We start from the raw sequence: 21,333 nt of genomic DNA, 5'->3' as shown, positions 1-21,333 counted from the left end.
TAATGACAAATCATGAGGAGGGTTTTTTTTCCTATCAGATCTGCTTTAGCATCCCCTGCATTTTGTGATGAATCTGCTTTGCTTCAGAATTTATATTACCAGACAAGCAATATTGCTGTTGTGTATGATTACACTCTAGATATGAAATGTTGGTCCTACTGTAACCAATAGTAAAATACCCATTAATTTTAACAGAGCAAAGATTTCACAGAGAATATTGACAGAAGGAGCTTCACCAGCTTATCAACTGTTATAACTTGAGACATACAGTATAAAATGCACAGTGAAACTAATCTTTTCTTTCTCCAGTCCAAAGCCATAACATGGATTAGGAGTCAGAAAAGATTACAGTCTAGTCATACTGCAAGAGTTGGTAGCAAGGTACTGGCACAAAGATTTGTTAACGATGCACAACGCAATCAGAAGATACATACTACAAAGACATTTGACACATTATCTGCAGATCAGTGAGTGCATGTTGTCTGCACAACCTTTCAGAATACAAAGTCAGCACTTAATTTTGTCAGAGAGCATAGTGTGTTTCTATGGAAACAAGCTCATTACTTTTTTTCATTTTATGTTTCGTTTTATTCATGATTAATCTAAACCAAGCTGAATATTTCAGCTATGAAACTGATAGAGCTTAGAATCAGAACATGTCAAGAAGAGTTTCTTAGATCATCTATTCCCCTTCTTTGTTCAGTATGTTCAGACAATTATATAAAATTAACCAATAATGTTGTTAGATAAAGTATCAGGAGACTACTTTGCATCCCTCTGGTATTTCAGACGTAACAACCAGTACCTCAGGGGGAGAAAAAACCCCAATGCTTCTAGAAAATTATTTGCAATTTCCTGCTACTCAGTAAGTCTGCCTACAGCATGGGGCTATGGCAAATTAAAGATGGCAGACGTTATCTAGATGTAAGTGAAATACCGTTAGTCATATATTCCAGTAGAGAAGTAAACATAAAACTTATGCATCAGTAGCAATTTGAAACAGTAATCTTATTTTCTAGTAACTCTGAAATAATGTAGTTTTGGATCTACTCTCAAAGAGTGAACTCACAAGTCATGTTTAATTCTGATTTAAACATGGAAACATCTTGAAACAGCACTAAATATACATATTGGTTTGAGATACAATTTTAAGAGCTGATAAAATATTATGGGAATTACCAAAATTATGTATAAATACAGTATACATCTACTATTTCACTGAAACTGCTAAGGTACCAATCGCTTTTTACTTCACAGGAAAAGAAAGACAAACATACAGTGTAGAGTTAAAAAAAAACACCTTGGCTCTTCTGAAGAACAGATTGTGTGATTGTAATGAAAGAGTCCTTACACTGCAGGTTGAAAGAGAAAGAAAAACAATCAAAGAAAACAAAACACTTGGTGAAGAAGTTTGTATTTTAGAAAGTGCCTGAAAAGGTTTATGTTCCTGTTATACACTATGTAATCTCCTTAACTGGTAAAAGATGAGTGTTGTGAGGCAAAAAGGAAGAAATAAAAGACCTTGTTAGAGCTCCAACTGTTGCCTGCACAGTGGTACTCACCACCACAACGCCTATGACTATGCCATATCTAGGGAAGTAAACTGCTGCGTATTTATTTTCAGTGTTCTTAAGTCCTCAATACTTGTAATGAGATTTCAACACCAAGCACTGCAAGTAAGTCCCTACTCTTTTTTTTTTCAGGCTATGGCAGTACCGTTAGTGTTCGATGCTGTCAGAGATATCCAGGAAGTACCTGAGGGGTCTGTATTCCTACCCTAGAGATCTACTGATAAAAATACCATCCACACATACCTCTCCTACCTCATCAAATCTTATTATCAATAAATACTAAGAGGAAAATACCCAATCATTGACATCTTTAAAAAGAAGAATCAGTACATATATAAGAAATATGCTGCTAAGCACACAGGCATTGAACACAAGAATATCCCCCACTTCCTTCCAGATTCATATACACCATGTGATGCCCTGAGAATTTAGGCATCCTATCTCTTCTTTTGCCCACTCATATCTACCTCCTTTCTGAAATACCAATATGTGGCTGTGAGCCTTCACTTTATGAGGAGGCTCTCATGATTTCAGCTTAACTCTAGCTTTTATGTATTCATATATACTTTTTCCAAACTTTTTGCTAGGCAATGCTTTTTCCTCTGTTGCTTTGAAATGTTACATGTCTTCTTTTGTTTTATTTTCCACTTAATTTTCACCTTTTAGATTCTACATTGCACCATATAAACAATTAAACACACAGCCTTAAAAAGTGTAATTTTATAAAAGCATCATGCCTGTATTCAGTGCATTTCAGGTATCCTGAAATAAATAAGAAGAAATGGTTGATCTGAGTATTGGAAGAGCAAAATATGGGAGGTTGGAAAGAATCTTCTTTTCTTTGTTCTCCAGGAAGAAAGCATATTTATTAAAACTTTGCTTTGGATTTTCATAGACCAGTTTGAATAGATTTGCCATTTACACAAAGGCTAAAATACCTGACAAGCTGTGAAAGGCCATTTAGGCTGAAAAGGTGATGAGGCATCAATTCACTGCCTCGCTGCTCTGGCCTCCACCAGATATGGTGGTTAGGGCTCCCAGTAACTGGAATGAAATTTAACAAGTCAAAATGCTGTACTCTGCACCTGGCACAGATTAATACTGGGCACAAGCATAAATTGGGAGAGGAGCGGCTGGAGAGCAGCCCTGCAGAGAGGGATCTGAGGGTGCTGGCTGACAGCAGGCTCCACAAGGGCCAGCAGTGTGTCCTGGCAGCCAAGAGGGCAAACTGCCTCCTGGGGTGCATCAAACACAGCATCACCTGTGTCAAAAGGTCAAAAGAGGTGTTTGTCCTGATGTACTCAGTGTTGGTGTGGCCTCACCTGCAGTACTCTGTGCCGTTCTGGGCCCCACAGTTTAAGAAGGATGTGAAGGTATTTGAATGCACCCAGAGGAGGGCAACAAAGCTGGTGAAAGGGCTGGAAGGCACGTCCCCTGAGTTTGTCTAGTTCGGAGAAAAGGAGGCAACCTCGTTGCTCTCTGCAGCTTCCTGAGGGGGCGATGTGGAGAGGGAGGTGCTGGTCTCTGCTTCCTGGGATCCAGTGACAGGACAAGTGGGAATGGTTCAAAGCTGCACCAGGGGAGGTTTAGACGGGACATGAGGAAGCATTCCTTTACTGAGAGGGTGGTCAAACACTGGAACAGGCTTTCTTGAGAGGTGGTCAATGCTCCAAGCCTGTCAGCGTTTACAAGATATTTGGACAATGCCCATCTTCCCATTTGTGTTCTTCGCCCCTCAAGCTATCACCATGCACCTCCAGAAAGCATTTGGCTCCCATCTTCCCTTTATCCTGATTACCTAGTTATAAATGGCAGGGATATCTCTGCAAGGAGTCGTCTCTTTCCAAGGCTGAAAACACCTACTTTCTCCAGTCTCTCCACACACATCCTGTGCTCCAGCCCTGAACATCTCAGCAGCCTTTCATTGGACCTGCTCCCGTATGTTAGTATCTTTCTTGTAATGGAGAGACCAGGTGCAGTTTTACAAATGCCAAATAAAAGCAACGGATGGATCAATTCCCTGGGTCTACTGGCTGTGGTCTGACAAATCAAGTCCAGGATGCAGTTGGCCCTCTGCTGCAAGGGCATACTGCTGATTCATGTTTAACTTCTCCATCATAATCCCCAAGTCGTTTTCTGCAAAGCCAATCAAGATAAATTCAAGTGGCAGACTTTGTATTATTCGGATTTCAAAAGAGACAGATCTTCAACTAAAACAAATCATGAAGTCACAAACTAGTTAGCAAATTCTCGATGTATTCTCTAACTCAGAATAGTCTTTAACAGACAATGAATAGAGAACTTTCAGACACTGCATGGCTGTTTCAGGCTCCACTCCTTCATGAGTTGTCATTTAATGCAAAGCATTGCTTTGAAAAGTAATAACATTATTTATACTTAGTATAGAGGGATCATGGGGATCACTGTTTCTGTATAATTTCTTTTATAATAATTGTGTTATAATACTTCATATGAATACATACAAATACATAGAGAGAATTTAATAAGAGAGCAGTTGAAATTAGAACATTGAGATGAAGCGCTGGAAGGATTATATTCTTAGCAATATCCTGCAAGCAATTTAGTGAAATAAAAAAATGCAAAGACATTCTTTATCAAGTAAAGGTACTACCACCTCCTATCTAATAAACTCTCTATTCTTCTGAGAATGCCTAGTTGTTAAGATGATACTAACAAACTAAAACGGTACTTCTACACGCAGAGCCTAAGAAAACAAAATTACTAAAGAGACAATCATATAGCATTTAAGACATGCATGTTCAAATGTTTAGAAACAAGAATCTTGTCAAGCCCAAACAGAAACCTCTGATGACAACACGAGAAACCTCTGATGACAATATGAGCACACATATCAAAATTTCATCTACTTACTAGCATGACAGTAACGTGCTGCTTTGTGTCTTAAAGGATTAGAAAACGGGAATGGACTTCAGTATATGTCCTCTGGGCAAGAAAGGGACATGGCCAATTATGTAGGTGAATGCACTTTGCCTCTGGGAAGGAAAATATTGTGCTTGTGAAGTACACTGAATGAGAACACAGCTGCTTGTCAAGTTGTTCTCTGTTGAAGGGAAGCTATTATGGACAGAATACACTATTAGAAAAGAAGGATAAGTTAAAACCATTTAGTGTGGTTATGCCGCTGGCCAGGAACCACCTGGCACCCCTACAGTAAATTGAGCAAATGTGAGTCATGCTATTTCCAGGTGCTAACAATAGCATATAAACAACTGAGTAAGTCAAAACTGGAAATAAAGGGCTATTCCAGGGTGGATGGGTATGGGGTACTTTTTTGTTTGTTTTGGGGTTGGCTTTTTGGTTGTGGTTTTTTTGGTGGTGGTGGTTTGTTGTTTTTTTTTAATTTTAGGAAAAGGTCAAAGCACACAGAATTTAAACATGCTCTGCATTACAGAAAGCTTTGTGTCAGTTCTGAAAAGCGTGGGGGACTGCATAGCTTACAAAGAAAAGATTATTTCTGAAGCTTTCAGCCAAAAGCCAAAATCTATTTTTCAGCAGAGCTGATGTTAACATTATACCTAACCAGAAAATAGTGTCATTTGAACAGGCAAAGGTGATAAGGCAGTGTAGAAAATTTATTACATTCTTTAAGACATATTAAAATGCATTAAATATAAGAAGTTTAAAAAAATTCTACAATCTAAAACGAATCAGTTTGTAGTATCTCAGAAACAGTAAATTATTTCTAGATGTTTCCCTCATTTCTAAGTCCTGTACTAACTTTGCTAAGTAAATATTTAGAATAATCTGATCCCAATGCAGAAGAGGGTAAGCAGTGTTTTGCACTAGTTAGCTGTTATAAAAATTTGCCAAACCATTGCTTCCTCTAAATTGAAACATATTAGCTATTAATATACTTACTGCTTAAAATGGTTGTTGGCAACAATGCAGAAGCAAAAATTGAAATTATAACATCTTTTATAAGAGTTGGTTTTTTCTCCATCTTTTTTTTTCCCTGTTGCTTTCCCTCAAAAGGTGAAAAAAATAAAAGAACAGTATGACGGCTTTATCTTGGGCAGGTAGGCAAATGACCTCTTGCTTGAAAAAATCTCACAAAGTATCATCTTTCTTGCATAAACCCAAAAGTATGTTGATGTCAGCACAGTTGCAAAGCGTTCCAAGTTTGCCATGGAAACAACATTCTTATTTCAAAATAATACAACTGCTCACTGTGGACTATTGGCATGAAAGCTCCCAATCCAAGCTCATTGACAGCTTGTGGAGTGGACAGATGAGGCATGGAAAATATTTTAAATTAGTTCATTTATCTTGCTGAGACATGGGAAGAGACTGAGAATTTTTCATGTTTATAGAAAAAAGCAGAGGGAGAGAGAGAAAGAGAGAGGAGAAGGGGGAAAAGGGGGGCAGTAAAGGCAGGTAAAAAAGGAGAGGAAAGAAAGAAAAAGGGGAAATGAGGGGTAGAAGTAGGGAAAATGGGGAAGTGTGTAGAGGGGAAAGGAGGAGAGGGAGGGAGAGGGGAGGAAAGTTTTGGAAAGGGAAAAGACAGAGGCTTTTTATATAAAGTATTACCAGTTAAGCTAAATTTCACACACAATGCTTTTTTTTTCCATTAGAAAACATACACCCCAACGCTAGCTAAACTTGCAAATGTTTTTATCTGGTTTTGACTTTATCTTCATAGTTTTCAGAAAATAAACACTGTTTTTATTACTGTATTAAACACATGCAGTTTAAATTTTTTTGTCCTATGGACTAAGATTATAGATATTTTTCAAACATGAGGCATAATTCCCCTCACACACCTCAGAAATTATGCCATACACATCCAAGATGAAGAATATACTAGATTAAGTATTTAGTTAATGCAGATTGTCTTATTTTCATGGATGTCATCGGACCCCAACACACAGCAAGGGAGATGGCTCAAAGGGCAAAGTAATGTACTGCAAGTCATTGTTCCTGAGATTCCAACAGCTCCTAAGAATTAGATTCTGACAAATTTAAACCAGAGATACGTTTCAAATTACAAAGGTCTGTAATTACTGATTGTTTCTGCAGTATCAGTTTTAATTCCATATATAGAGAGGCTTTGAATCCTGTTTACTTACTGGAATGTAAGATATTCTAAAAGCAAATGGAAAAATGAAACAATGCAGTTCAAAGAGAATCTGAATAAAAAGAAATACGTGTCTTAGTTATTTTCAACAGAATTACCACCTATAGATAACATACAACTAAGTTTTGTACAGCTACTTCCTGTATGCAACTAAAATTTTGCATAACATGGAAATATATGCTTAATTTTTATATTTTTAATGTATTCAGTATGTCTTCCTCTACCCAGCTTTTCAGGCACAGTGATTAGACTTGAAGGAGGTTAGACTTTTCCTCACATCTTTATCTTTGACATTTTTCATTTTCTAATTTCCCACTCTGGGAAATGCTTCACATCCTTGATGGACATGTAACTGATTTGTTTAGTGTTAGTATTTAGCAGGGACTGCTACTGAAGGACAAGCTGTACTCTCTCCCACTGTGATGCCCAGTTCAATAAAAACAAAAAGAAAGAAACAAAAAGAAAAATTTTAAAAGTCTATTTTACCTGTCCAGTGTGTGGACTGACCTATCTATTTGGTCTAAGTGGACCCATTTAGCATAAAAACTATTTTTTTTCAATTTTAAAATATCGTTTTCAGCATCTCTGCCATCTGGCTGCATACTTTCCTCTCCCAGAAAGCATCATCTCTCACTGTAACCAGAACTTCATTAAATTATGAAGGCTTGGCCTCTCAGCCTTTGGGCCCAGTTGTACATTATAATTTTATGAGCTTTTTCTCTTCTGTATTTGTATCAAAATACTTTTGCTTAATATGGGACTCATTACAGAGAAATAAACTGCTAATTACAGATTTATTTTTAAAGTCAATTTTTTAAATTTCCCTACCAAACACTGTTATCAGCAAGGAAATGTAGTAAAGTACAAAAGCCCAATATTTAAAAAGTCACAGAAAAGGAAGAACACCTAGCATATAGTTTGACTTTTGATACCAATTTTCAAAACTTCTTTTCGACTAGTTAGACTTCTGGAAGATATTATTTCTCTCCACACAGTGCATCCAACTCTTGTGTTAATGGACCATTAAAAGATGCTTCATTGTGTCTTAATGGCATAATACATTATAAAAGTCAGGTGAAGAAAGGAATTACACCTCTCAATCTAAAGACATGTCATATAAAAGGCCATTGCTGATATTTCCAGAAAGAAATATAACAACAACTTGCTAACATAGCACTGCCAAGTAATCGGTGATTTTTTGAAAGCTTGTCTATCACAGAAAAGATTTTTCAAAACTTGTCCAGAATTCAATTAAACCATTTATTAAACTATAATCTGACTTGAACTTCTGACACTGATTTGAGCATGTCATTCATATGTCTAAGCATCTTGATAAATTATTGGAGCAGACAAGTATAATATTTCAAAGTATAATTTAGTTGCTTTAGCTCCTAAATACCCTTTTAATGACCCAGTAGATCTATGCGTGATCTCTAAAATAATTTCTAAATACTTATGCAGGAACTGAGATAACACACAAAGGATACTCCATACACTGTCCGTTTATTATACGCAACATAGCATCTCAGCATCAGAGAAAGACTGAATACTTGGATCTGCGAAGTGTCACAATACAGTATGGCTAATAGAGAGATATGAAGACACTTGTGATATCCGAGCTTTCTGGCTAACTGTGAATCATTAATATACTTATTTGCACAGGTCTTTGCTACATTAAGACTAATAAACCCCTGTGATTTCTGTCTGTTGTGGGCATACATAGTACAAATCTTCCTATACAGTGTACTTTGCTTGGCACCCCCAGGATAGTACCCTGTGAGCTCACCATAGCCTGAGATCACACAGGAGGTAGCGCTGAGCATCTGTGTCCCACAGAAAAGAAAAAAAAAATATCACTGGAAGCAAAAGAGAAGAGAGCCTCTCTGATTCTTGGGAATTGCTGTAGTTCAGTGAAGTCTGCAGATGACATAATTGTTACTTCCCCACACCACACTGATGGGGTAGACATAGGTCTCCATAAAGATGGTTCACCTTTCATTTATAGCCTCATTACAAATACCAGCCTCAACAGTGAGGAGGTGAGGAGGATTTACATTAGTAAATCACAATTTTAAAAACTTTGGTTTTAACTTTTTACAGAACTATTTCTAGCATAACAAAGGAAAGAATCATAGAATCACAGAATGGTTGGGTTGAAAGGGACCTTAAAGATCATCTAGTTCCACCCCCCCTGCCATGGGCAGGGACACCTCCCACTAGACCTGGTTGCTCAAAGCCCCATCCAGCCTGGCCTTGAACACCTCCAGGGATGGGGCATCCACAACTTCTCTGGGCAACCTGTTCCAGTGCCTCACCACCCTCACAGTAAAGAATTTCTTCCTAATATCTAATCTAAATCTAGAAGTTGAAAAAGGGAAAGGACATAGAATCTTTGTTATATTTAGGATTCAAAGTATAGGTTTTATTGCTTTCACTGCTTTGCTTAGAAATACTCATTTCTTTACTTCATTACTTTACTAATTTTTTTACTTATGGCTAATAACCGTGTTTTAAGCTTTCAGGAAGTTTGCCTGGAGAAACAGATAGTGGAAAATCACATTAAGTTCTCAGAGATATTTATCAGTAAGTCAGAAAAAGGCTAAGACCAAAGACAATTAAAAAGGATAAGGAAATCTATTTTCTCTTAAAGTGAATTTTTTACAAATGTTATTATATTCATATTCATTCATTCTTTAAAATAGTAATCCGTTGTTCTTTGATGCAAATTCTCAGTAAAAGTGGAAACTTTTGTCAATTCCCTCCTCGTCCTTTTGCCCTAGAGATACTGGGTATAAAGCACTGTGTGACCTAGAGCCGAAAATGAATGACAAGTAAGTGGTGATGAGTTTAGCTGTCAGCAATCACACAAACATCTGGTTTGAACAAAATTACTTCACTGAAAATTTTTGTGGAGTCCTAGAAAGTGCATTCTGGGATCACGGTGATATGCTGCACAAAACCACTTGAGATTTCCTGGAAACCTCAACTGCCACGGCTATCGACACATTTCCACTGCCAGAAATCATGACTCTATACGAACTACCTACGAGACTTTCTGAGACTAGTCTGTGTCAGTTTGATTAGCTTTGTTTTATTGCACTGAAAACAGATTAAAGAAATCTAATCCATCCAAATAGCACTTTCCCACGCTATTTACATATATTTACTACAGCACACTTTGCGCAATGAACGGATGGAGTTTACAAAGTAGTTTGCAAATGAGTTCCAGAGACTTCTTTCATTTTGTTTAACATACTTCTGAAAGAAATATGTAAGGTCACAATGCTCACTGTGATAATTTCCAGATGTGTTCCTTGGCTAATTTTTAGCTGTTATCTACCATTTTCATTAACTGAGGTCATCTCAACCTGAATCTGTTTCACTTTATCTATGAGCAGAGACCTAACACCTTTTAACCTTGGGAGGATCTTTCCTTTCATCGAAGATTCCTCTCTTGACCATTAATTTTCCATCAACTATTAGCAGTAATATGAGAAAAACCAGTAATGTTCTTTTGATGTAATGATTTGACTCTGTAATTTGTCAGAGACACAAAAACCTCACAAGTATGGGTTGAAGAAAAAGTGCAAATCTAAGTAAAGCATCTCTAGGAACTTCTAAATTCAAAATAAGTGATACTTTTCTATGTTACATGATCGTATTTTTAAATAACCAATGTGGTCCTCAGCAGTGGTACTATAGATAAGTAAAGTACTATAAATATCACTGCATACATGCAGCAATCTCTTACCTATCATCTATGTAAAAGTTAACAGTTTGAGCAACTTCTTTGTCCTTAGCTGTATTTTTCATAACTGACCTTCTATTGTTTCCTTCAAATATACTCCCCTAAAATCTATCAAAAGACTGTAGGATGCATAATAGAAGGAATGAAAGTATAATTTATTGAAGCTGTGACTCAATGACTACCATCAAGACTAGTAAAGTAGCTGTAAATATCCAATCAGGTATTCTCATTTGAACTGGTATACCACATGGTAACAAAAAGCAAGTAATTAAAGCCTGTTTGGTACAAGAAGCAGGCAGTAGTAAGAAAATACTGGAGGGGAGGGGGGCGGATACGTATGCTCTGTGTTTGTTTATGCAATGTTCAGTATAATTTAATAAAGTCTGTTCGCAGTGTTTAGGTAATTTCTATGCATGGTCAAGTTAGTTCATAAGTCTAATGGTCTTCCCATGCTGTGTGGATTTTGCAGTATTAACTACCAGCAGACCGAGGACAGAGACTCAAAAGGTGTAATAAAGAGATTATTGTGGTTCTTAATAGTGAAAAGAAGACAGCATGTATTTCAGTGCTTTCACTAAAGCCATTTAAATTTAAATACTGTAGAAATTTCGAGTTTAGAATAAATATAGTTCATCATGCATTGGCTGAGCATTATTTCTGTTCCTTGCTGTATGCTGGAGAAAAATGATACTGCTTTTCCATGATTAGGTATAATTTCTCCATATTAATTTTTGCTGATTTTTCGGTTCAGCAAATATGAGGAAAAACTAACATGTAGGAAATACATCCAGTACAACTGTATTTAATTTTTATAGCAGGAATTAAGAAAGAAGGCTTTCTCACTGCAAAAACCAGAAGTGATCAACACTATTGATTTTAAATACATTTCAGGGTGCTTATCCTCTTATTTTTCCAGGCTGCACGAGGAACGTAGTGCACTGAATTACACGCCACTAAGTCTTCACTCAGTATGGAGAAACTTTTCATACTTAGTTTAGCATTCAGGCACATTTACTGCAGTGGAATCAGAGTGGTCACTTGGTGGGAGAAGAGGATTTGTTCAAAAAAAGGAATATGTTTTAGCAAATACTTTCAGAAGGTGTAGTAGGCAGAAGAGAAGCCCCTAAATGCAACTTGGAGAGTTCTTAGTTGCTTACTGGCTCCATCTCAGACAAAGCACATGGCACAGGAACCCTGCCTGGACGTTCCAACAAGAGACAAAACAGCAGCTGCCTTTTAGCAGTCTGGCAAGCGTTAGAGCAGGCATGTGAACTGTGAGTCTTGACACATGACTTTGTGCACCTGCAGTGCCTCCTGCCTTTTCCAATAAGAGTTTTTCAAGAAATTAACCCAACCCATCTAAAACCTGACCCAGGACACTTGAGTTTGGCACAACCCAAAGATCTTCATCAGGGCAGGGTGTCAACCACAATATATATTATTTCACTGCTAAGATCTCAGAGGTTTCTTTTGCTTGTGGTGACACTGCCTTAGCACTAATAATTAATTTGTAAGAAAAATTACTTAGACCATCATGTAATCAGCACATACAATCTGAAATACTTGGTTTTGCCACAACGTTTGCTTTAAATCACATAGCAGAACAAAAGATTTAAAGAACAAAAATAAACCACACAGAAAACCACCTCAAGCTCATTTGAAGTGTGGAGTTTCAAACACGAGCAACCACAATTATTATTTTCAAGTAATTGTCAATATGCAGAAACAACAATATGATAACGGATGATAAATATGACTATGAGTGTGGTAATGAATAACCCTACCTGTGTTTTAAGCTTAGGGCAAAGTGAAAGACAAGATCAAAATTATCAGATAAAAAAAGGATAACAATGTCAAATTCCTTCCTTGCAGATGCTTGATACAAGTGGTACAGATTCCAGAGGTCTTCAGGAAGACTTCTAAGATAAAAATTCAGTTTTTGGGTCCCTACAGAATTGTGCATTGAAACAAAAAGAATCTCTATGTTTTAACCAGTAACTCAAGAGAATGTAAAGAGCCACCTACTCATATCACCAAAAGTTTGTTAATTAGAGAATCAAAAATGCACACTAGCCTACTTTCTACCTATCTGTTTTCATCTGCAATATTTCCGTATTCTCTGCAAGTCTAATGTAGAACCCCAGGTGTCCATCTTTAACGCAGTGAGCCAGTGCATCTGCTCAAATGCATAATGCTGTTTTCTGCCACAGTTAATTTCTAGCAAAACAGCTTTTTGTGAAGACAGAATGCTTTGAACAGAATATTGAAATAAAAGATGATGCTTTTGCTTTAGTAGGACTAGGAATATTTTAAGTAAGTATTATGTGTTTTCATATGTCTCTCTTAATTCGTTGTCTTCATTAGTAAGTGCAAATTTCATAGCCATTTTTTTCCATACTAGAAAAATATTTTCAAACTTCAACTAATGAAATGTTCCTTTAAATCTCCACTGAAAATCAAAAAAGAGAATTAAAAGTTCCTACATTTGGTAAATCAGTAGGTTTTTTAGATATAAATTCTGTAAATTTTCTATTCTACAGAAAGCAACTGACTGATTTCACTGATTGATAGGCATAGCTTACTCAAATAGAATACAATGTCATAGAAATGAATTAATGTAACCATATTTTAAAAGTATGGTACAGCTATACCAGAATAATTTTTATAATATAAAATGAACTCTACAAATTATCTTTTGGTCTTGTCAACAATTTAAAAAGGCAAGTGTGCAGATATCCAGCTGTTCATTAACAGCTGAGTGAATAGGTAAGGCCTGCAGTGGGACAACATACTTCTTGATAAAATTTTCTGAAGCGTGCATTAGTGGGATATTACTTCAGAAAATAGCAATGTCTGCTTCAGGTTCAGCCATGCTTTTTGCATACCCAAGCATATGAAAAAAATTCACAAGACCCAAAAGATGTTTAGTACTTTGCAATATCTTTCCATTCATTAGAACAAAATTAACCCTGTGTTGGGTTTTACTACACTCACACAATCACATTAAGTGCTGTTACTGTTAGTTGGGCTGTAGCTATCTGGGACATATGTAACAGGGACACTTCACATTTTTGTATTTGTGTTCTAGAAGAACTGCTGTCTCTTTAGTGTGTTTAGGAATACATCAAGATTACTAGTTATGAAATATGAATTTGTACTGTTGCTCAGCCCAGAAATCAAGATAATTCCTCCATACTCCTCTTAGGAGGATATACAACAACAGAAGAACACACCTTTTATTTGCAAAGAATGCTCCATGCTATTATTTCCAGTGAAAGCAATTAACACCTAAAGCAATTATGAATAGTAATCTAGAAAACCTTCAGTAGTGATTTGTAAAGATAAAGGAATATCTTTGCATTCAGTGGCAACCAATGAGCCCACCCACATACATAATAGCTACACATTTATTCAGGTACAAACATTAAGATGTGTCAATTCAAGGGTCAATGCGTGGAAGAGTAAGAGGCTTTTTTATTTTCAGTACTGCTCACAGAAAGCATCAGTAAGGGAAAAATATTAAATTACTCCTACATGTTGATCTGGTGTAGCATACACAAAAACAGGGAAGGTGGTCTGGCTTAGGCAGGGAACCATTGTCCTACCTCCCTTGAGAGAGACTTTCTAAGTTGCATTTGAGGTCTTGTACATGCTTCAACTCTGCTAGGGTTAAGGCATTTCCTCCCACTGGTAAGCATACCACCAAGCTGAACAGCAGAACAAGGTAAGTTAACACTTACCTCAGGTTCACTACCTGAAGAGAAAAGGAAAAGGACCGAGAAACTGCACCTCACTGAAAGAATTGAGAAATGTGTCAGCAGATGTTTGTACAGGAAATAGAGAGAAAAGGACAGGGTGGGCTCCTCAAAGGAGCAAGAGTGCTGCAGCCAGCATGCCAGCAAAGAGATGCTAGGCTAAGAACACTCTATCTGCTACAATGGAGGGAGCTTCAAGTGTTTACGCTACAGGGAGTACAGTTATCAGTTTTATGCTGTTTCCTGCAGATTAGGCCCGCGAATTCTGGATGCATCCCTGCAGTAACATCTGCCAAAACTTAACCTCCCTAGCTTTCTCACAAAATTGGTGCTCAGTCCTCTGCTTCTGCTATTATTAGATAACAGCAGTATAAAACCCAACCCAGGGAAGGGAAATTTGCCTTCAAGGACGCAGCTAGATAGCGTTACTGAAAAGTCCACAAAGAACTTGGGGCAGAAAGGTCTGAGAATCAAGCAACTGGACGCTACCAATAAGCATAAATAGATGCCAACACCCAAGTCTTAATTTATAGACTGCTTTGACTGGGTTATTGGCTGGAACCCAAACAAATTTAATATGCATTCTTCTATTTTAGAGGCAGCTACTTCAGCTTCAATTTCAAGATCAGAGCTAGGATACTCTTATTCTAGTCATCCCTGTAAGACTAGATATCTTATTTCCCACCCTATGACAAGCTATTCCAGCACAACTCCTTCCTGCTTCCACAGTGGTTCCTCCCCTTCTCTTTTTCTTCCCTCCAAGAGATGAAAGAGGAGATTTACCTACAGTAAGTTATAATTTGCAAGAGGCATTAAGTATTAGACACAACACAAGGCAGTTGTGATATTGACATAACAGATCTCTGATAAAATGCAAATCACTCCCCTACTTGAATGTGCTCCAATGTGAGAAGCAATGTTATTAAAAATTGGCTCTTCATTGATTTGAAGTTTATGCTACTGACTTATAATTTGAACTTGAGCAAAGCAGACTTTTACGCCATTGTGTCCCCTCATGGGCCACAATAACCCCAAGCAGTGCTAAAGGCTTGGGGAAGTGTGGCTGGAAAGCTGCCTGGAAGAAAGAGACCTGGAGGTTCTAATTGACAAGAGGCTGAATATGAGCCAGCAGTGTGCCCAGGTGGCCAAGAAAGCCAACGGCATCCTGGCTTGTATTAGAAATAGCGTGACCAGCAGAAGTAGGGAGGTGATTGTGCCCCTGTACTCAGCACTGGTGAGGCCACACCTCGAGTCTTGTGTCCAGTTTTGGGCACCTCAATACAAGAGAGATATCGAGGTGCTGGAGCGAGTGCAGAGGAGGGCAACGAAGATGGTGAAGGGCCTGGAAAACAAATCATATGAAGAGCAGTTGAAGGAGCTGGGACTGTTTAGTATGAGGAAGAGGAGGCTGAGGGGAGACCTCATCACTCTCTACAACTACTTGAAAGGACACTGTAGAGAGGTTGGTGCTGGTCTCTTCGCACAGGTAATTAATGACAGAACGAGAGGGAATGGCTTCAGGCTCCAACAGGGTAGGTTTAGACGGAACATTAGGAAAGAATTTTTCACAGAAAGAGTGGTTGGGCATTGGAATGGGCTGCCCAGGGAGGTGGTTGGGTCACCATCCCTGGATGTGTTTAAGAGACATTTAGATGTGGTGTTGGGGGATACAGTATAGGGGAGAACTTTGTAGAGTACGGTAGATGGTTGGACTCGATGATCCCAAGGGCCTCTTCCAACCTAGACGATTTTATGATTCTATGATTCTCATAAGTTTATTTTTCATGTTTGAATGGCCAGATACTAGCAAAGCCGTTCCTAAGAATTTGTGCAATAGGCAAAAACAGAGGATTTTTCTGCTTTATAATTATAAAATCTATAGAATATATTTAACTTAAATGGACATACAATTCTTAAAGAAATTCAATGGTATTTTCTCACAGGCCTATCTTTAAAAACATTGTCTTAATTCCATTCTGAAATCATGCTAATGTACCACCCAATAGGACATGAAATCCATGTGGCTTAAGAGATCTCAGATTTATTAAATGAGGAAGTTTTTATGACTAGTGATTTTGACTTCATGTTCAAGTCCCTAATTAACACACTGCAACAGCACTGAGAGCTGTATTTTCAATAACATCTTGATAATGAACAAAAGCAAAATTTATCCGTCAATATAATCTATTTTTAAAGGATAGCTGTATTTTATGGCTTGAAAAACCAATCTATCTTTTTATTTTCTTACCACAAATATGAAATTCAAAAGCTTCTTAAAATAAAGGAAGCATTTCACTATGGACAGTTTTGAAAAAAAGCTCAAAGGCAACTGTTAGGAACAACAGCATAATAAAAATTCAGTAAGTGTGTGAATGGAATATAAACCACATATAAAGGGGTTCATGATCTCTGAAGTGCTAAATGCTATTGTTTCAAAGACCAGGGCTCCTACAAATTTTCGATAATACATTTCTACTATCTGCATACAGAAATAGAGACTGAACAACTCTGAAAGAGAAAAGAAGATATGAGATTGAGCAAGTAGAATAAATGCAATATAGGGTGGATAGAAGACATCAACAAATAAATAGAACAGAAGGGAAAAAAAGCAAGAAAACTAAAAGATGCTATGGATAAAATGGAACATATCAGTACTGCTGAATGAATGAAGAAGAAATATTGAAACTGAGTAACTGATATTTAATATTGAAAGCATTCATCTTTAAAATGCTATAAAAACATGGACAGACAACATTTAGAAGTGATGATATGCTATATATTCAGGAATTGACTAGCAACTTGTCTGTGTTGTGGGATACAACTCATTGCAAGTTGGTTCTGCAAGACTTTTCAGGCTCTATGGCATCAAGTTTCCTGCTGCCTTTGTGTCATTTTGGCTGGAGTCCTTGTTTGTGCTGTAATACCAAAAGTATAAAAAATTCATCAAAGTTTAAATGAGTAATTGTTCTTTATGCCTTCCGCCACTCCAGACATGGCAACTAAGCCTTTCATAGGGAACACTTAAACTCTCTTCTCCAGTATCTGGAATTCCTAATGATGGGCTAATGCTAGTGCTCATCCAGACTTTTAAACTCTATACAGGAAATATGATTCAGACAAAGGTCTTTTAGCAGTGCTTACTTCACATCCACCCAGTTTTTTGGTATTTTGAGCTTCCAGGGTGTGCCTGTCTGGTATGCTCATCATGAGGAGGTCTGCAAGCTAAGAATATGATCTCCCTTGAGATCAAAATTTAAAAAGGTTATTCCTAACTGAAGCCAGACTAAATTGTTAGTATAAAAAATAATATTTCTTCAAAATAACATTTTCAGAATAATTTTGGTAATGTTCACAGGGCAGAGTGTTACAAAGTGTATTTTGTGAAGCCTTTTGAAGGTGAATGCTCTGTGAGTAGTGTCAGTATTTTCAGTAACACCAATATTGAAATCTGTTCTGTGTTTTATCCATGTTATGTTCTTTCTTTCTTCTATGATACTATTATTTTGCTGATTCTATTCTGTTTGGTTATTTTACAAATATAAACACCCTCAGCAAGTTTGCCAATGACACCAAGCTGTGTGGAGCAGTTCACATGCTGGAGGGAAGGGATGCCATCCAGAGGGACCTGGACAGGCTTGACAGGTGGGCCCGTGCAAACCTCACGATGTTCATCAAGGCCAAGTGTAAGGTCTGCACCTGGGTTGGAGCAGTTCCAAGCACAAAAACAGGCTGGGTGGAGAAGGGATTGCAAGCAGCCCTGAGGAGAAGGATTTGTTCGTTGATGAGAAGCTCAACATGACCCGGCAATGTGCACTTACAGCCCAGAAAGCCAACCATATCCTGGGCTGGATCAAAAGAAGTGTGGCGAGCCAATCAAGGGAGGTGATTCTGCCCCTCTACTCTGCTCTGATGAGACCCCACCTGGAGTACTGTGTCCAGCTTTGGGGCCCCCAACATGAGAAGGACATGGATCTGTTGGAGCAAGTACAGAGGAGGGCCACAACGATGATCAGAGGGCTGGAGTACCTCTCCTATGAAGACAGGCTGAGAGAGCTGGGATTGTTCAATTTGGAGATGAGAAGGTTCTAGGGACAGCTCACAGTGGCCTTCCAGTACTTAAGGGGGGCCTTACAGGAAAGGGAGTGTAGCAATAGGACGTGGGGTAACGGTTTTAAATTGAAAAAGGGGAGATTTAAATGAGATATTAGGAAGAAATTCTTTACTGTGAGGGTGGTGAGACACTGGAACAGGTTACCCAGGGAAGCTGTGGATGCCCCATCCCTGGAAGTGTTCAAGACCAGGTTGGATGGGGCTTTGAGCAACCTGGTCTAGTGGGAGGTGTCCCTGCCTGTGGCAGCGGGGTTAGAGATAGATGATCTTTAAGGTCCCTTTGAACCCAATCCATTCTATGGTATAGTCATGATCATCTATGCATATAAGCAACAGATGTTTTAGAATCCTTTTTTCTCCAATAGAGCAGCATGCCTACTTAATTTTTAATAGTGCACATTAAATATAATATTGTATGAACACTATATCACAGTGTTAGCTGAACTACAAAAATGAATTAGTTTTTCAAGTTTTTTACTGGTAATTTTCAGTCATTTTATTATCATTTGCTAAATGAAAAAATGGTATTGACATAAACGAAATGTAATGCATATATGTCACTTGTTGTATAACTTCCAGTCCTTTTTTTTAATTGTCTTGAGATATTTCATTTGTAATAAAAACCTAACTTCTCTCTTAGAAGACTACAAAGTACTCAGTTTTAATCTCTCAGGCATGCATATTACACCTTTAATTTGCTGAACTGTAAGTACAGATGATACCCCTATAAGTATACTCCTGCTGTAAAGAAGCAATGTGCTCTATATCCTTCAGTCCCAAACAAGAATGAATTAATAGAGTTTCTCAGAAAACAAGCATTTTCAGATACTGCAGAAAAGCTACAAAAAGAATTAATATTTTTAAAAAAACCAAACCTGCTTTTACTAAGTATCAGGTCTCTCCAGAAAAGGTTTCATGAAAAGTAGGGTAAAACTCCTTTGCCCCGACATATCTAACAAACTACCACTGCAGCTTTTGAGATGAGAGACAACTGCAAATATGTTATGTGTTGATATAAGAAAAAATAATAATGGCAGACTCAGTATATTTCAGAACATTTAGAGGTTTTGGCATTAAATATGGGTCAAAAATCACTAAACATATCAATAAGTGACAGTCATTAAAATAAATCACACAAAATGGCACTTGTATGATAACACGTTGTGACAGTACTACTGCTTTCATAAATAAAGAATTAAAATTAAACTTTCATAGTAAAATATTTCACTAGGCTAGATTGCAAAGTTTGACATGGTCAATTCATCATGGCACAGAAATCAGACAAAGCTCAGTCTGCTATAGTCAGGAAGCTCATTATTTCATTAAAATTGCACTGTATCTAGGACTCCAACATTCCTTTTATTAAAAATAATCACCAAGAAGTTGAAAGGTAATTGTCAACCTCCTACACTGCAATTTTGTCTCACATTTAAATGGAGGCTGAAAAGCAAAAAGTAGTCATTGTCAATAAAACTGCATTGGACTTATTTTGTACAGAAAGCAGATGGATAGATTCAAAGAGTAGTTTATAATTTGTTCAGTAATTCAGAGAGATACAAATGCTCTAGAAAAACCTAAACAACATTTTTTAACAGACTTTTTACAATCAAAACTAAAACTACAGTAAGGGTCAATTTTAATTAATGTTCTGAACTAAAAATGGGGTGGAAAGTAACTTCCCAGGTTTTTAAGCCCAGTCCTTCATTCTGAGAAGCAAACAGCATGACAGGATCACTTTCACAAACCGTATAAGCTCTAGCATAACATCACTGGGCTTCTCAGCACATTTTATTCCCATGGGAAGATTGCTTAAGAACTTAATTAAATAGATGGGTAGAAATCTCCTTGTCCTTTAAAGCCTAAATTTCCTTGTAGTATATTTATACTGTCATAGTTGCAGCATTGCTCTTCAGCATCAACAATTTAGAGTTTTTATATAGCTAAATTTTATTTTACTATTTTGTAAACTTTTCTTTGCATTGAAAAGTTACACTGTCTACTGAAACATTACATTGTATTAAAAAAGCTTAAAGAGAAGGCTCAAAATTTAAATAAGTAATTTCCAAATTACTACAATACAGATTTTGATCTTGCTGATAAGAGATAAATTCAAATTATCGGTTTATTCTTTGGGTTTCAACTTGTGTCAATTTCAGACAAGACAGGTTTTTGGAATCTTGAAAATACTTAAGACTCAAAAAAATTGCTTTCCATATTCTTTTAGTGCGAACACCTCTGAAATAATACATTAAATCCCACTACAATAAAAATAGGATCATGGAATAGTAGAAGTATGGGGAAAAAATAGAAGCACGTAGAGATTTTTTTTCCTGATCTAGGTAGTGTGTCCTGCATTCAATCCAGTCTATATTCCACTGCAAATCTGAATCCGAGGTTTTCTCTTGGCTGGCTGAAGGCTTCCACAGAGATCAAATGAAATTGCACAGAGAGACTGAACAGCATATGAAAGTAACACTCAGAGAACCAGCACGAGGCTCAGAGATTCTTATGAACTTTATGCCATTAGAAATTGGCCACAAAGGAGCTGTCATACCAGGTACTTTTGCTTCATCTAAGCCAAAAGCTCCTACCCTGTACTGGGGATTACCCCAACTCAGGTGCAAGACCCTTCACTTGGCCTTGTTGAACCTCATGAGGTTCACATGGGCCCACTTCTTGGGCTTGTCCATGTCCCCCTACTAAATGGCATCCCAGCCATATGCTTTGTTAACTGCACCACTCAGCTTGGTGTCAACTGCAAATCTACTGAGAGCGCACTCGATCCATCTATCTCTGTCATTGATGAAGATATTAAATAGTACTGCTCCCAATACGGACCCCTGAGAGACACCACTTGTCACCTATCTCCATCTGGACATTGAGCCATTGATCACTACCCTCTGGATGTGAACATCCAGCCTATTCCTCATCCACCAAGCAGTCCACCCATCAAATCCATAACTCTGCAATTGAGAGAGAAGGATGTTGGGGGGGACTATGTCAAAAGCCTTTCATAAGTCCTGACAGATGGCA

At 37.5% G+C, this 21,333-nt stretch overlaps 1 protein-coding gene across 1 annotated transcript in view; it reads right to left on the bottom strand.

Moving 5' to 3' along the window:
* The window catches only part of KDM4C (lysine demethylase 4C), a 261,718-nt gene that overhangs the window by 35,561 nt on the left and 204,824 nt on the right, over window positions 1–21,333 (bottom strand). The window contains exon 18 of the mRNA XM_074166872.1: window positions 6,680–6,739. Within this exon, the coding sequence (XP_074022973.1) occupies window positions 6,680–6,739 (60 nt within the window). The remainder of the gene's footprint in view (window positions 1–6,679; window positions 6,740–21,333) is intronic.

This window comes from Numenius arquata, chromosome Z, assembly GCF_964106895.1.
Source record: "Numenius arquata chromosome Z, bNumArq3.hap1.1, whole genome shotgun sequence".
NCBI classification, from domain to species: domain Eukaryota; kingdom Metazoa; phylum Chordata; class Aves; order Charadriiformes; family Scolopacidae; genus Numenius; species Numenius arquata.
This window is presented reverse-complemented; position numbering and strand designations above follow the sequence as displayed.